Source organism: Sciurus vulgaris, assembly GCF_902686455.1.
Source record: "Sciurus vulgaris genome assembly, chromosome: 11".
NCBI lineage: Eukaryota > Metazoa > Chordata > Mammalia > Rodentia > Sciuridae > Sciurus > Sciurus vulgaris.
In genome coordinates this window covers 120,500,123-120,516,050 of record NC_136472.1, presented here as the reverse complement: position 1 = coordinate 120,516,050, position 15,928 = coordinate 120,500,123, and the positions used below count along the sequence as shown (strand labels likewise).

Sequence of the window (15,928 nt, the reverse complement as noted above, 5' to 3'; positions counted from 1 at the left end):
TCCTGAACCAAAATGATGAAGATTCGGGCCTACTTTGTCTTCTATTAGGTGAGAGAAGAATGGAGGAACTTTGGATTATATAGAAGGAAATGAGGGAGGCATGAAAAATGGTGGAATGAGACAGACATCATCACCCTATGTACATGTGTGATTACACGAATGGTATGAATCTACATCGTGTACAACCATGGAGATGAAATGATGTACCCCATTTGTGTACAATGAATCAAAATGTAGTCTGTAAAACATTTAAAAATAAATAATAAAAAAAAAATTTAAAAAAAAGAAACTTGAGTAAAATCAAATTGCATTAACATATCAGCAGAGAACTTGGTTAGTCTCCCCAGGTGCAATGTAGAGGCAGGAGTGACTTTGAGGAGGACTATTCACAGCAAAATTCTTGCTGGGGGTAGCAAGGGTTTCAGCAGCTCTTGGAGGGTCCCTACCTGTGAAATTTCAAGTTGGCCATAAGTAAAGTAAACCCATCTGTTCCCCCTGACATCCTTTCTTGTCTTTTCCATGACTGACCTTAGTGTCTTGATGAGTTTCCTTCATCAATCTGGCCCTATAGATCTTTGACTCTGTGAACCCCACTCCACTCTGCCTGCCACACATAGACCCATGCTCAAGTCATGGACTTGGTCTCTCCCTCATCATTTTCACTTCTGAAATCTCACGTTCTATTTTCTGACTCTAGTTCCTATCCTTCCAGCTGTCACTCTGTTACATTCATTCTGCCTGTTCTTAATGCCGTAGAAGCCCCTAGTTTGTAGAAACCATGGTGTTCTGATCCTGTCTTAACTGGTCTTGATCTCAGTTTGAGGGAAAAGAGGAGAAGTGAAAGAGGCCTTCCATTTGGTAGTCTGTGAGGGTTGAGGCAGGCCCTGAAGCCTGGGAGTGGAAGGAAGGGTGGGAGCCAGCTGGGTTAGGGGCCCTGCGGAGAAGCTGGTCAGAACAATTGAGAACAAAGGCTGGACGCTCTTCCGCTGAGCCCTTGAGCCTGGCCTTGGCTTTCCCGTGAACAGCTCCAGGAAATGGCTGAGATTCCAGATTTGGAAGTAAGAGACCTGTAAACAGGAGCTGGGCTCTGAGAGGGAAAGAGCAGTCTCTCCAGGTTGTGGGGAGGGGCTGACATGGCAGACTGGGAAAGTGCAGAGCCATAGTTTCTGAGTCTTTCCTATCTTCTGGTCTCCTCTGCCCCAGCCCCATCTGTCCCTGGGGAAATGGACCATGGAGTGGCCATCCACTCCTGCTCTCTTCACGTAGTTTCCACGACCCACAGTTCCACTGCCCTCTGTCCTCAGCTTCTTACCACTGTGTCCTGTGTTCGCCTCTTAGTCTCCATTCCACTCTGGCATGTGGATGCAAAGGGTTAAAGATTGAGATTCAAGAATAAGGCTTCAATAGAATTTTAAGGTTGAAGGATTAAAAATATGGGTAGACTTATGGTGTGAGGATTCCCTTTAAGAAATTCCAAACCAGACATGAGGTAAACCTTACGGCTGAAGTTAGGGTCATGGGTCATGACCAAAAGGTGGAGGTCAGAGAGTTTCTCGCCTTTAGTCTCCTCCCAGTTCTCCAAGGCACTGAGGGCCAGGCAGGAAGCATCGGTTTCCTCAAAGCCGCTTCCCTACTGGGGCAGAGTCTCAGTCACAAACAACCACCACCACTCCACCCAGCCCCTCCTTCTCTCTGCTGTGAGCTCAGAGCAGCAGGACAAAGTGCTCAGGACACAGACAGAGGCCGGAGAGCAGCCAGGGACTCTGGAGGAATGGGCCTCCTTGGGGGCAGGTGGCTCCTGCCTCTCCTTCTTCTGCTCATTCTGGGTGAGTGGGGGTCTCCCTCTCCCTGGCCCATGCTCCCCAATACACGGCTCAAAGAGTGTTGGCTCTTTTGCTTCCCTTTGCAGTGGGCATGGCAGAGATGATGATGATGGTGATGATAGTGTGTGTATGAGGGAATGTGTGTGACAGAGTATGCAAGCTCTGACCTGGCCGCTGTACACCCTGGCCCTGACCCCTCCCGGATAGCTTGTTGTTTGGGAGTGGACTTTCAGTCTTACAGCATCAGACAAACTCCTGCACAAGGGAATGTGGTATGGTGCATGGATTTGGAGGCCTCATGGATAGTCAGACCTAGCTCTGCCTCCTTTTCCCTCCCAGGAAGCAAGGCTCAGGATTCCCCACCTCAGATCCTAGTTCACCCCCAGGACCAGCTGCTCCAAGGCTCTGGCCCTGCCAAGATGAGCTGCAAAGCATCAGGCCAACCACCTCCTACCATCCACTGGCTACAGAATGGGCAGCCCCTGAGCATGGTGTCTCCAGACCTACACCACCTCCTACCTGATGGAACTCTTCTGTTGCTGCGGCCCCCTGCCCGGGGACATTCCTATGATGACCAGGCCCTGTCCACAGTTCTGGGTGTCTACACATGTGAAGCCAGCAACCAACTGGGCACAGCAGTCAGCAGAGGTGCTCGGCTGTCTGTGGCGGGTGAGCGCTGGGAGGGGAGGCAGAGGGTGGTACAACTAGGGATGAGACATCCGTGAGGGAAGTGTGAGGGGAAGCCTGATGGGGGGAACTTGGAGGGAAAGCTGGGTTGGCCTGAACCTACCTGTGAGGCTTGGAAGGTGGGTGAAGCAGAATCAGGTAATTATGGCAGGAGATGCCAGGCAGGACTCTGGGAAAGAGAGACCTGGGCCTGGGCCCTGATGACCTGATGTCTTCCCCACAGTCCTCCAGGAGGATTTCCAGATCCAGCCTCGAGACAAGGTGGCTGTGGTGGGGGAGCAGGTGATTTTGGAGTGTGGGCCACCCTGGGGCTACCCAGAGCCCACAGTTTCATGGTGGAAAGATGGGAAACCCCTTGCTCTGCAGCCAGGGCGGCACACGGTGAGTGGAGCCCCCTTCTGTCCTTCGTTCTGTCCTGGGCACAGTTGGTGCAGCTGAGGGACTGACAGGCTCCCTAGCCCTTATGTCCTGACAGAATTTGAGGAAGGGAAGTCCTGAAGCTGCCCTTCAGCCTCAGAACCCTGGCCATATTGGAAACTTCACTTTGTACCTGTCCCTGACAGGTGTCCAAAGGTTCTCTGTTGGTGGCAAGAGCAGAGAAGAGCGATACAGGGACCTATATGTGTGTGGCCAACAACAATGCAGGACAACGGGAGAGCCGGGCAGCCAGGGTATCTGTGCAGGGTAAGGGTGTGGTCAACCTAAGTCTATGACTGGTTTATGGCTAGGGTGGTAAGGGCAGATTTGGATGGAGGTTAAGGTATTAGGGTTCACCCTCTATCAGGGGCCCAAGTAGAAATAGGAGCATCCTAGACCTGGGATATCTGGGAGTTTGTGTTCCTCCGTGACTGGGGGATGTTACACTCCTCCATCCCTTCACTTTGGCCTATAGGCCCCACCCCAGCTCTATACTCCTCACAGAGTCCCAGGACCACAAGGAACCTCTGGAACTCCTGGCTGTGCGCATTCATCTAGAAAACGTGACACTGCTGAACCCAGATCCTGAGACAGGTTCCAAATCCGGGCCTGTGGTATGGCTAAGCTGGAAGGTGAGGCACAGGACCTAGGGGCAAGAACCAGTTCAGAGCTCAAGAAAGTGTTGTCATGAGCTCCCTAACCACCCCTCACCCTTGTCCACCTCCCCAGGTGAGTGGCCCGGCTGCACCTGCTCAGTCCTACACAGCCTTGTTCCGGACTCAGTCTGCTGTGGAAGGCCAGGCAGCTCCTTGGGCAGAGGAGCTGCTAGCTGGCTGGCAGAGTGCAGAGCTCGGGGGCCTCCACTGGGGCCATGACTACGAGTTCAAAGTGAGACCATCCTCTGGTCGGGCTCGAGGACCTGACAGCAATGTACTGCTCCTGAGGCTTCCAGAACAAGGTCAGAAACAGATCTGCCCAAAACCCAACCCCAGGCTCCTTCTCAACTGAGTACCTCTGGACTGTCCCACTCCAGTCTGGGGTGGGTAGTAGATCCTACTCCTGGATTTCTTCCTGCCCCAGCCAGGCAAACAGAGCTGAGCAAAGCTTCTATTGTCCTCAGTGGGGCTCTAACTCTTTGTCTCTCATTCTAACTTTTTTTCCCTGAAAAAGTCCTGAAGGGTCAGCATTACTGAGCCTCTCTTCCTTCCCTCCAGTGCCCAGTGCTCCACCCCAGGAGGTCACCCTAAAACCTGGCAATGGAAGCATCCTTGTGAGCTGGGTCCCACCACCTGCTGAAAACCACAATGGTGTTATCCGTGGCTACCAGGTACACCTCACAAATGGACACAGCCTTTCCTAAAGGGACCATCACCCCTCTTTTCCACAGAGTTCTGCCTGCTCTTGCTGTAGCTACTGAGGAACCATATCTGTGTATAGACACAAGAAATAGAACAGGAATCAAACCAGACTGAATAAGTGTGCTCAAAGTGTGGCTCCTGGATCCACAATATGAGCATCACCTGGAAACTTATTAGGAATGCAGATTCTCAGATCCTTTCCCAGGCTTTCTGAATTAGAAACTCAAGAATGGGCTTGGCCACCTGTATTTTAGCAAGCCTACAGGTAGTTCTGAACATGCTGAAGTTTGAGAACTGCTAGTCTTAGGCATATTTAGCAAATAAATTTTGCCCTTTTCTGTCAGTCTACAGAAAAGTCTATCTTGCTTGGTAGAGGAGTGGGAAGGAATTGGAACTATGATACTTGAGGGTCCCCAGTAGGTGGCAGGGCAGGATGGTCACATGCCAAGTCTGATCTGCAGATTGAGGGCTCAGCTGCTGGGATGGTGCCTGGGGCAACTACTCACCTTCACTCCTGCCCCAGGTCTGCAGCCTGGGCAATACCTCACTGCCCACAGTCAACTGGACCGTAGTGGGTGAGCAGACCCAGCTGGAGATCGCCACCCGCATGCCAGGTTTCTACTGTGTGCAAGTGGCTGCAGTCACGGGTGCTGGGGCTGGGAAGCCCAGTAGCCCTGTCTGTCTCCTTTTAGGTGAGGACAGCACCCACAGGCCTTACCCATGCTTCCCCTCCCACTTCCCCTCCTGCCTCACACTTCCAGCTCCTCCCTCCTATTTGCTTGACCTCACCTGACCTCCTCCTGAGCTCCACATCCCATACAGAGCAGACCAGTGAGCGAGCTGCCCGAGAACCCCGTGAACCCCATTTCTGGACTCTGGAGCGGCTGAGGGCCACCTTGAGGCGGCCAGAGGTCATTGCCAGCGGAGGTGTCCTGCTCTGGCTGCTACTGCTGGGCACTGCTGTGTGTATCCACCACCGGCGCCGAGCAGGTGTGCACCTGGGCCCAGGTGAGAGTGGGAACCTCCCCGTGTACAGATCTCCCCTGGTCCAGCCAGAATACTACAGAGGTTTAGATCTCTGGCCAGATGATGGAGTTAGCCTTTCTCCCTCTTTCAGGTCTCTACAGGTACACCAGTGAGGATGCCATCCTAAAACACAGGTGAGAGATCAAAGGGGAGGAAGCTCAAGGGCAAGAAAGGCAGAGGGGCATCAAGAGACAGTAGAGTTGGGACAGGAAATAGAAAGGAGTTCTGCCAGGCAGTTTGGGATCCTACTACCTGAGTCTCTCCAGGACTCCAAGTGACAACTAATTTCCCCTTCACTACTGCTCCATTGTACACTTGACAGCTGAGTCATGAAACAAAGGACTTTGCCAAAAGCTTCAGTTAGCAGCTGACCTTCTGAACCTCCATCCAGTGCTCTTGTCACCTGCCTCCTACTAACATGCACTGCACTTTCTCATGCTGTGTCCCTTTACTGAGTTAATAATAGGCACAATATGACCAGCTTTAAAGTCTAGTTTTCTCTATACTCAGCTTCTACCTAGTAGTGCCTTTGCGTTCTGGGAATCCTCTTGCACTGACCAACTAGACCTGCACCATTATTCATCCACACTTCCAGCAGAGGGCACTCAGCTCCTGCTTCCTAGATTCTTACTCATTGTTCAAAAGCAGGCCAGCCTGTAGGTACTTCTGCTCCAGCCAATTAGCTGCCAAAGCCAATCTGCCGACGTGAGATATAATACTAAGAAAGTACACATTTTTTTTTTCTACTATTGGCTGGGTTTTGCACTAAGAAGCCATTCCATCTATTTGCCACCATTTTTGCTCTTCATCTGGTTGAATTTCCCATTAGAAGTTTCACACTCTGGATCTGCATTGTTCAACAAAATTTTAATGAAAACCTTTTATATGCTAGATATATCCAAGCCTTGATATGCCATTTTGATGTCAGATTCTCTGTCCAGAACAAAGTTCCAAGCTGGCTGGCATTGTGTTCCTGAATTCTTCTGTGCTGATTGGCTTCCCTCTTCCAGCTACCTCCTGAGCACTGTGTGCTCCAACCTGAACTTTCTCTGGCTCCCCTGGGATCCTCTTTGTTCTTGAGGGACATTCCATTCTGATAGTTTGGTTCATCCATTCCTTTGGAATAGTCTCCATCCACCAGGAAATTTCAGTCTAGGCAGAGACAAGCATGAAAGCAACCCAGTTTGGGCAGCACAGAAGTGTGTATAAGATTCATGAAAAGGATTGAGGTGGAGAAATTGGAGAAAGAAAATTCCACATTTATCCCGACAGTAAAAATGAAAAGGGCAGGAGCTGGGGATACAGCTCAGTCAGTAGAGTGCTTGCCTTGCAAGCACAAGGCCCTGGGTTTGATCCCCAGCCCCACAAAAAAAAAAAAAAAAAAAAAAAACCACGGAAAGGGCAGATGGAAAAGCAAGAAATCACCTGCTACATCCACAGGAAAAGACAAGTCTTTTTTCTGGTTGGGACATAAAGTATGAAGTATATCAGAGCAAAAGATAAGGTTAGGAAGCTGGAAACCAGACTAAGGGTCCTGTTCACCATGCTAGGCATCTGCAGACTCTGATCTTGGTAAATAGGGAGCTACTGAGAGTTCTAGGCAGAGAATTGCCTTGGTCAGGTCCTTGTTCTTAAAGTGTCACTTAGGCAGTTAGAAATCAACATCCATGTCGCAAGCTCTTACTCTGCCAGCTGAATGATCTCACATTTCCTTATTTAAACTCACGTCATCAACCTTGTGTGAAAGGTCTTATTGCTGCCATTTTACAGAACTGGACAGGAACTGTACAGCTGAACTGTGGTGTCTAGGGATTGTCAACCCAGGTTTGTCTGGCTCCGGATCTTTTCTTCTCATATCAGCTGTCTCTCTCCTTAATACCTGCCAGCTCTGGGCAACTTGGTCTTCCCCTGGTCCCATGACAGAAAGAGGTACTGAGTGTGGGACACACCAAGTCAGAGGTCTTCAGTAGTCTGTGAATGACTGAAAAGCAGTAAGGATAAAATTGATACTACACTCTCCTTAACGTCTTCGGCTCTGCTCTGAGCTAGAGGTCTTGGTCAATTAGGTTCCCTTTTCTCTCCTTCCTAACGACCTCCTCACCTCCCACCACCACCACTATTGCCTCAGAATGGACCACAGTGACTCCCCCTGGCTGGCAGACACCTGGCGTTCCACTTCTGGCTCTCGGGACCTGAGCAGCAGCAGCAGCCTCAACAGTCGACTAGGAGTTGACCCTCGGGACCCACTAGACTGTCGGCGCTCCCGTGAGCATAACTTGTGGGGCAGGGATTCCAGGGATGGAGAGTAGGCTATAATGTGCTCACCATAACTTCTCCTGTCATTTTTATTGCAGTGATCTCCTGGGACCCCCGTAGCCCTGGTGTGCCCCTGCTTCCAGACACCAGCACTTTTTATGGCTCTCTCATTGCTGAGCTGCCCTCTAGCCCTGCAGCCCAGCAGAGCCCAAAGGCTCCAGCTGCCAGATGCCTTCCGCCCCAGCTGGCCCAGACTGCCAACCCTTGGCCCAGCTCAGATAGCCTCTGCAGCCGCAGGGGACTCTCCTCACCACGTTTGTCTCTGGCTGCCACAGAGGCTTGGAAGGCCAAAAAGAAGCAGGGTAAGATGGTGTTGGTGGTGGGAGGGACCAGGAGTAGGAATAGGGTAGGAACTGCTGGCCTTGAAGCCAGGTGTAGGCTGTGTCCCCTGCAACTCCCACTCTCCTCTGCCAGCAGACACGAGGCCTCTTTCCCCATCCCCAGAGCACTCAGTGGGGAAATGGTCCCCTCAGATTCTCTTTAGAATGTGGGCACTGTTCCTTCAGTCAATTCAACTCAGCCAACATTTAGTAAGCACCACTGCATGCCATATGTGGATGATACAATAGATACCCAGCACAGCCCTTGCTCTCTAAGTGCTCCTAACCTATCTGATGAAGGGACTGACCAGCATGCAAATAATTCTAGAGCCTGGCAGAATGTGGCCAGTGCTGGCAGAAAGCCTCAGGCTTGATGAACTCGTCTATGCATTACATGCAGGTCTGCCTGGGCACCAACTCCCAACTTGCTTCTCAGAGAGGAATGGGTACCGTCTGCCCTTGGTATTCACATTTATGGACTCAACAACCATCCATGAATTGAAAATACTCAAAAAAATATTGCATCTGTACCAAACATGTACAGCCTTTTCTTTTTGTCATTTGTCTCTAAATGATATAGTATAACAACTATTTACATTGTTTTGGGTGTGATAAGTAATTTAGAGGTGATTTAAAGTATAGTGAGGATTGCTTAGGTTTTATGAAAACACCATGCCATTTTATACAAAAGACTTGAGCATCCTTGGATTTTCACACATATAGGAGTCCTAGAGCCAATCTCCCATGACACTGAGGGACAACTGCTTTTCCTTTCTGGACAGATTTCTTTTCTAACTTCCAGCTGCCTTTCCTTGACTTTCCAAAGAGAAATAATTACAGTCTCCTTTTTTTTTTTTTTTGGTGCTGGGGATCGAACCCAGGGCCCTGTGCTTGTAAGGCAAAGCACTTTACCAACTGAGCTATCTCCCCAGCCCACAGTCTCCATTTCTTAAGCAACTTCTATATGCTAGATGCTTTACTTATATTTGTTATTTCACTTAATCCTCACAAGAGATTAGCTAGGAATTACTTCTCTGATTTCTAGAGATAGGGAAGGAGAATCAGAATGACTAAGAAACTTGTTCACCAGTCCCACATGTAATAAGCTACAGAGCTCAGCTTTGAAGCTAGGATGATCTGCCTCCAAAGGCTACTCTGGAGTTCCCTTGGAAAATTCTCTTATGTTTCTGTCCTGCAGAACACTGGCCTGCACTCTGTCTACTGTCTTTATGAGTCTTCTGTACTGATTAGAAACACTTAGCAAATGTTCTACCTATTCCTTTTTTTTTTTAAAGTGGGTACAATCCGACTTTTATTAAGACAATGATGGATTAAGAATAATTAAGAGCTTACTCATATCAAGAATTTATTATTTTAAGTATTAGAAAAGCTAGCATTCTTACCATTCTGAGCTTTGCCTCAGAGCTATTGCATTATAAATCCTGAGTCAATGAAACACCCCCTAAAAAGAGGAGGAAAAAGTCTCACTTGGGGGCTTAGGGGGCTGTGGCTATAGTTCACTGGTGGAGTGCACACTTAACATGCATGAGACCCTGATTTTGAGGTCCACCCCCCAAATTAAATAAATAACACACACACACAAACCCTCAACCCTAATCTTTCTGTGGAGAATTGCATTGACTTAAATGAAATGTGTAACCCTCTCAGAACATTAAAACTCTGAGAATAATGTGAGTGGTTTTCTACAGTCAATTCTTCCTTTTTGTTCTTTTAATTTTTTTAATGTTAGGGCTCAAACTCAGGGTCTTCACATGGTAAGCACGTACTCTATCACCGAGCTACATCCCCAATCCTACAGCCAATTTTTAAGATGCTTCCAATTCTGCCATGAGGCTTCCAATCTGTGGTTGAGGTCCTCTTTTCACCCTGTTTCTCCTCACCCGGACCCATCTCCCCACTGCCCCAGGGTAGATCACCTGTAGTGACTCCCCTTGGCAGGTAGACACCTGATATTCCACATCTGGATCGTGGGACCTCAGCAGCAAGTCAATTATGCTGTAGCCTTGTCCAAAGCTGTGGAATTGAATCTACTACTGTCACCTACTCCAAGAGACTCATGTCTCCTCTTCTTCTAAAGTTGGCATTCTCTTAGTCCTCCTGCTCCTCTAGACCTGCTTGTCCTTTTTCTTTGTGACTTGAACTGGGTTTTCTCTCTACTATGGGTATTCTCAGTTGCACTCTCCTGTCTCTTATTCATTATATCAGGTTCTTAGTTCTGCTCACTTACCAGATATATGCAGAAAAGATCCTCATCCATTCTTTTTAAAAATATTTTTTAAATTGTTGATGTACCTTTATTTTATTCATTTATTTATATGCAGTGCTGAGAATTAAACCCAGTGCCTCACACATGCAAGGCAAGCACTCTTCCACTGAGCCATAACCCCAGCCCCTCACTCATTCTTTGTTCCATTCAAACAAATGTTTATTGCAACTTGGATATGTCCGATTATGTTCAATCTTTCACCTTGTTAATTTTTTTTTTTTTTTTTTTTTTTGTGGTGCTGGGTATTTGAATCCAGGGCCTTGTGCTTGCAAGGCAAGCACTCTACCAAATGAGCTATCTCCCCAGCACCACATTTTTTTGTATATTGGGAAGGACTTTTGTTGCCATGATCCCTTGGAGGAAATAAAATGATCTGGGATAGACATGGCCTTTTCCGGGCCTTTTCCGGGCCTGGCTTTTCCTTTTGTTTCCACTCAGAGGAGCCAACAAAGGCACTCACATTTCTGAGCTCAGTCATGAAGCCAGGCATTGGACAAGACAAAGCTGATGATAGCAGTGGTATCACCAACCTTGACGCTGGCCTCCAGAACTCCCTAACTTACATGAAACCCAAGGGAAATGAATTAAACCAAACCAGCAAAAATACCAAAGGAAAGTTTGATGGAGAAAGTCTAGCTGTTATGAGGGCTTTCACCGCAGTGGGTCAGAAAGTCAGGCCACTGGTACACTGATTCCTGGGGCCCAGATGGGGTTTTGGTCAACACCAAAGCCTTGGTCTCTTCCCTGTTCTGAATTTGTCCATGATGGCCCCCCAGATCTTTGAGATCAGACTAACTAGAGAGCTTCATCCTGAGCATCCTGCCGGGTCTCTGGTTAGTCAAGGACAGAAAGCCTTGCTAGCTAGATTTCTCATCATGTGACACTAACCTGAAGATTGACTCTTATCCTTTGCTTAATGTCCTCCTGATTCCTGGTCCTAAGAAAATACTTCCTCTCTATTACCCTCTTCCTCTCTGGTTTAAGCTTACGTCCTTCTGGCCTCTGGTCTGACCAAGAAGCATGTTCACATGATTGGATTGGTCCTTTTGGTTTCCTCAACTTCTTTGCTGTCAGAGTTCACTCAGAGCCCTCTCTTCAGTGTCCAGGTGGGCTATGTGACAACTGCCATCTTGTAGGTACCTCTTACCGCCTTGCATTTACATTCTCTTCTCTGCAATATCCATGCATTCATTTACTCATTCTACAGCTGCTAGTGAACATCTATGTACAAGGGCTTGTCTCCCGGGGTGAGACCAATACATTTTCCTATTCTGAAGTTCCTCTCCCTACTAAGGGACTCCTTCCTGTCTCACCTAGCTTCATCCAGGGTTTCCCATTTTTATCTTATTCACTCAGTTCAATTTGACAGTCCAACCCACCTCCCCAAGTGAGTCATTCAAGTTTCTCTGGGTGGGACTAGACAATTTAGAACCACTTGAGATGTTTGCAATGCAAGAGATAGAAGTTACTAATAGATTCCCTTCAAGAAAAGAAAGGGTATATGTCTTCACAAAGCCAAAATTTGACAGTAGCACTATGTGAGGGACTAGAAATTAGGGAGATCAGAATGTATACAGTCAAGGAAAAGAAAGTTTGTTTTTTTTTTTTTCTTTTTTAAGTATCTATTAGGTGCCAGGCAATTTGCAATCTGCTTTTATTTAATCTTCAGAACCATCATTTGAAGTAATTGTTTACAGATGAAACTGAGTTTCTGAAAGGTTGAATGGACTTTTCTGAGGTCACACAGCTAGCCAGGCTATAATGGCAGGTCTGCTGACTCTCAGCCCAGTGAACCTTCCACCCTGTCACAGCTGACTGGATAAAGATGGGGGTGTGGTAGAGAGGAATGGGGGAGGTGCTTCCCTCTTTTCTCTGGAATCAGGGTCCCCTGGGCTGAAATGAATTAACAAGACTACAGATAGAGTCTGTGTTGGGGTCTGAAAGGCCCACCCTGGCTTGTCCCCCAGTCACAAGCTCTTTCCTTTGCAGAGTTACACCAAGCCAACAGTTCCCCACTTCTCCTGGGTAGCCGCTCCACAGAGCTCTGGTCCTGGGAATTGAGAAATAGAGGTTCCAAGAATCTTTCTCAAAACAAAGGTGAGAGGGGGTTTCTGAGAGGAAAGTAAAGGCAGGAGGTGGGTTATAGGGGCCCACCATCCCAGCCTTCTACCTACTTCTCCTTCTGTGCCTGAGGAGGCTAAGTGGGTGGACTGGGGCCAGGAGCGGAGGGTCTGGACGGGCAGGCAGAGGGGGGTCTGGGGCCAAATGAGATTCTGCCAGTCTCAGCACCGGGCTTTTGTTCCCCAGGAGCCGTGCCCCGAGCTCTGGTGGCCTGGCGGGCCCTGGGACCACAGCTCCTCAGCAATTCAAATGACCTGGTGACTCGCCCTCTCCCTCCAACACCCCTCTCTCCTCGTGGAATCCCGACTCAGAGTCAGCAGACTCAGTAAGAGGCCATGGGGTCAGGAAGCAGGGCTGGGAATAGGTGGATGAGGAATGGCACTAACCATCCTGCCATCCCTCCCTCACCCCAACCAGGCACTTGGTGGAGCCCCAAGCTCCCTCCTCTACCCCACTGCCAGCAGCATCCCTTTCCATCCATACACCCTCCAGGCCGCCCAGCCCCCAGGCCTCTTCCCTCTCTGGTCCCAGTCCAGCTTCCAGTCACCTGTCTAGTTCTTCATTGTCATCGCTGGGGGAGGATCAGGACAGTGTGCTGACCCCCGAGGAGGTGGCCCTTTGCCTGGAACTCAGTGAGGGTGAGGAAACTCCCCGGTGAGTAGCCAGAGAACTTCAGTGAGTATCTGCTAAACTGGCACACTTCTGCTACTACCCTAACCATTGTTCTGTCTCCCACTTTGCCTCTTCCTAGGAACAGTGTCTCTCCAATGCCAAGGGCTCCTTCACCCCCCATGACCTATGGGTACATCAGCATCCCGACAACCTCAGGGCTAGCAGACATGGGCAGGGCTGGAGTAGGAGCGGGGTCTGAGGCAGGGGGCTTGTTGTGCCCACCTCGACCCTGCCCTACCCCCACCCCCAGCGAAGGCTCCCTGGTCAATGGTTGGGGCTCCGCCTCTGAGGATAACGCCCCCAGTGCCAGAGCCAGCCTTGTCAGCTCCTCCGATGGCTCCTTCCTCGCTGATGCTCACTTTGCCCGTGCCCTGGCAGTGGCTGTGGATAGCTTTGGTTTTGGTCTGGAGCCCAGGGAGACAGACTGCGTCTTCACTGGTACGTGGGACCACCCATCTCACTCCTCATCCCCACTTCCTTAGACCCTATCCCCAACCAAGAGACAAGTCCTCCCAGTGGTCCTCGTCTCATGGTCTTCCTGTTTCTGCTGGCCTTCTGTCCATACTCTCCTACATTCTCCCATTCCCAGGGCATTCTCTTCCCTTGTATGGGCACTTCTGTCTGGAATTAGCCTTGCCTTCTCATTTGCCACAGTTTATTTTTCTTGGGGGCTAAGAGTCAGGGTTAGTAAGATGGGCTTGGAGAATCTGACAGGGTATATGGGGAAGAAACCCCAAAGGGCCAGCAAGCCCTGAGCTGCCGTCTGCTGACATGGAGACACACTGTTAGACACATTGGAGCTGAGTCCAGTCGCTCCTTAACTTCTACTGTGGCCAGGAAAGAGGAAGGGTGTGGAAACACACAGGAGTGAGAAGACATGTGGAGCATAGAGGGAGAGAAAAGAGAAGAGACCATGGACCTTCCCATTAGGTCCTGGGGATACAGCCCCTGGGACCAGTGGGTTGAGTTGGGGTTACGGGTGTTTAGGACTGGGTGTGTTCCCTAAGCTAGCTGGTCCTAAGTTTTCTGTCCTAAACTGGTCCCTAGGGGCTAAAGGTCAGTCCCCCACTGATGCCACTACCCTCTGTGACAGATGCCTCCTCACCTCCCTCACCACGGGATGACCTCTTCCTGACCTCCACCCTCTCCCTGCCCCTGTGGGAGTGGAGGCCTGACTGGCTGGAGGACGAGGAGATCAATCATACCCGGCGACTGGGAAGGGGGCTGCCTCCCTGGCCCCCTGACTCCGGGACTTCTTGCCAGCGAAATCAACTCAGCTTTCCTGTTCCCAAGGATGGCAGTGAGTGTCCATCTTCTGGCTAATGTGGTGGTCTTAACCTGAAGGGTCCTGGGGAAGAGTCAAAAGGCAGTCTGGGGTCCAGCAGGAGAGACAGAAGCAGCGGGATAGCTCCACTTTCCTTCAATTGCTTCTACAGATTCCTCTTGAACCATGTCCCCGAGACTGTCAGAAGAGCACCAGGACCACCTCTCCTGTCTGCGCATAGGCCTGGCGTATGGCCTGGAGAGCTTGGCCTATATTCCTTATAGTGGGAGTCCACCTTCCTCAGCTTCCAGCAGACTACTTCCACAAATGAAAGCAGAACTGGAGCCCTCAGGAAGCAAAATGTCATCTCTACCTCCAGAACTCTCTCCTCTGTTCCACCCACTCCCACAGTCAAGGCCTGTGGCCTAAGGAACAGCCCTGTCTCCCGCTATGGATCGCGAGAGGTGGGGGAGTCAAAGATGTCTCTGTGGAGAAAAGCAGCAGCTGATGGGAGAGGGCTTTGGAGGAAGGCACTTGCAGTCTCCCCTCTCAGTCCCTCTGAGACCTCCTCTAGAAATCAGCTCAATCCTCTCCCCAGCCTCACTGTGTAAAGAAAATAAAGAGCAATGTACAGAGGCAATGTGACCCTACAAAGCGTCAAGGTCAAGGGTTTGAGCCAGACCTAGAAGGAAGCTAAAGGAAGGGAGGTGTAAGAATCTGGGACAAAAGCATCCTCCTAATCCTGTGATCACTTCAAGTTTAAGGAACTAGACACTATAAAACTGTAAAGACTGGAGTTCTGTGAAATCATTTTCTGGGGCACCATTTGCGGAGAGCACTTGGAGAGATGGCAAGAGGTCCCCCTGGGTTAGAAAGAGTAGAGAATTCATGGACACTCACAGAATGTCCTTCTTCGCTGTCCTGCAATTGAAGGGAAGATGAGGTACCTCCACCAGATTTTAAGCATAATCTAGGAAAGGGGTTGGTAGGCAAGTTTCAAGGTCTGCTGATCCTGCAACTCATCCTGAGAAGACAATTCCTGCTTTCTGCAGTTCCAGCCCTCCTCCCCAAAGACCAGTCCCAGATGGTTCCTTAAAAATAGACAAAGTAACTAAATTCCATAAAAGGTAGAACCACCTGTGATGGTTGGCTACTGAACATTCTTCAGACAAAACAGCAGAACAAAGAGATGGATGTGGGGGGCAGGACTTCCAGGGCCCAAGCCACTGAAAGCTACTGGAGAGCAGGCTGGCCTGAGTCTTCCTTACAGAATGGGAAAGGTCAGGGGCAGAGTCCACAAGTTGCAGAGCATGAACAGAGCCACAGGAGGATTATCTCTGGAGGGCCAATACGGAAGCAGGCTCTCTAAGGAGGTACTAGAAATGCACTTTCTCCTTGCCTGGAGGTTCCCCCATAAGCTCCTCCTTTCTTTGGGTTTTTGAAACTTGTTTTTGTTGTGAAGGGCATGTTCCCTCGCAGAAGATGTGGAAAACAGATCCAAAGGGAGGGCAGTAGAGGTCTGATTCAGTCCTCTGAAGGTGGACAAGTGTCTGCTCATTAGCTATTTGGAAAGTCTCTATGGTTGTAATTGGGGAACAGTGGGCTTTGGCTCTTTCAGGAAGCAGGCCAGGCCAGTG

At 49.6% G+C, this 15,928-nt stretch overlaps 1 protein-coding gene across 2 annotated transcripts; it reads left to right on the top strand.

The window, feature by feature from the left end:
* Positions 1 to 1,659: 1,659 nt before the first annotated feature.
* Positions 1,660 to 15,073, top strand: ROBO4 (roundabout guidance receptor 4). 2 transcript variants are annotated; one of them, XM_079103155.1, is made up of 18 exons: positions 1,660 to 1,826; positions 2,163 to 2,492; positions 2,734 to 2,891; positions 3,074 to 3,194; positions 3,432 to 3,559; positions 3,657 to 3,885; positions 4,142 to 4,254; positions 4,809 to 4,977; positions 5,108 to 5,275; positions 5,403 to 5,445; positions 7,440 to 7,576; positions 7,666 to 7,929; positions 12,224 to 12,331; positions 12,542 to 12,680; positions 12,773 to 13,009; positions 13,107 to 13,465; positions 14,121 to 14,327; positions 14,464 to 15,073. In XM_079103155.1, exons 1-18 carry the CDS (start codon positions 1,772 to 1,774, stop codon positions 14,472 to 14,474), a joined length of 2,976 nt encoding a protein of 991 aa, XP_078959281.1. In that variant the 5' UTR covers positions 1,660 to 1,771; the 3' UTR covers positions 14,475 to 15,073. The 2 variants fall into 2 exon arrangements, with proteins under 2 accessions (XP_078959281.1, XP_078959280.1); XM_079103154.1 differs by having other exon boundaries at positions 5,108 to 5,293; positions 14,464 to 15,072.
* Positions 15,074 to 15,928: the final 855 nt, after the last annotated feature.

Coding starts and splice junctions, on each gene's coding strand:
- ROBO4 (XM_079103154.1), top strand. CDS start 1,772: ATGGGCCTCCTTGGGGGCAGGTGGCTCCTGCCTCTCCTTCTTCTGCTC. Junction 5,294..5,402: donor AGGTGTGCACCTGGGCCCAG/GTGAGAGTGGGA, acceptor TCCCTCTTTCAG/GTCTCTACAGGTACACCAGT. Junction 12,681..12,772: donor ACTCAGAGTCAGCAGACTCA/GTAAGAGGCCAT, acceptor CACCCCAACCAG/GCACTTGGTGGAGCCCCAAG.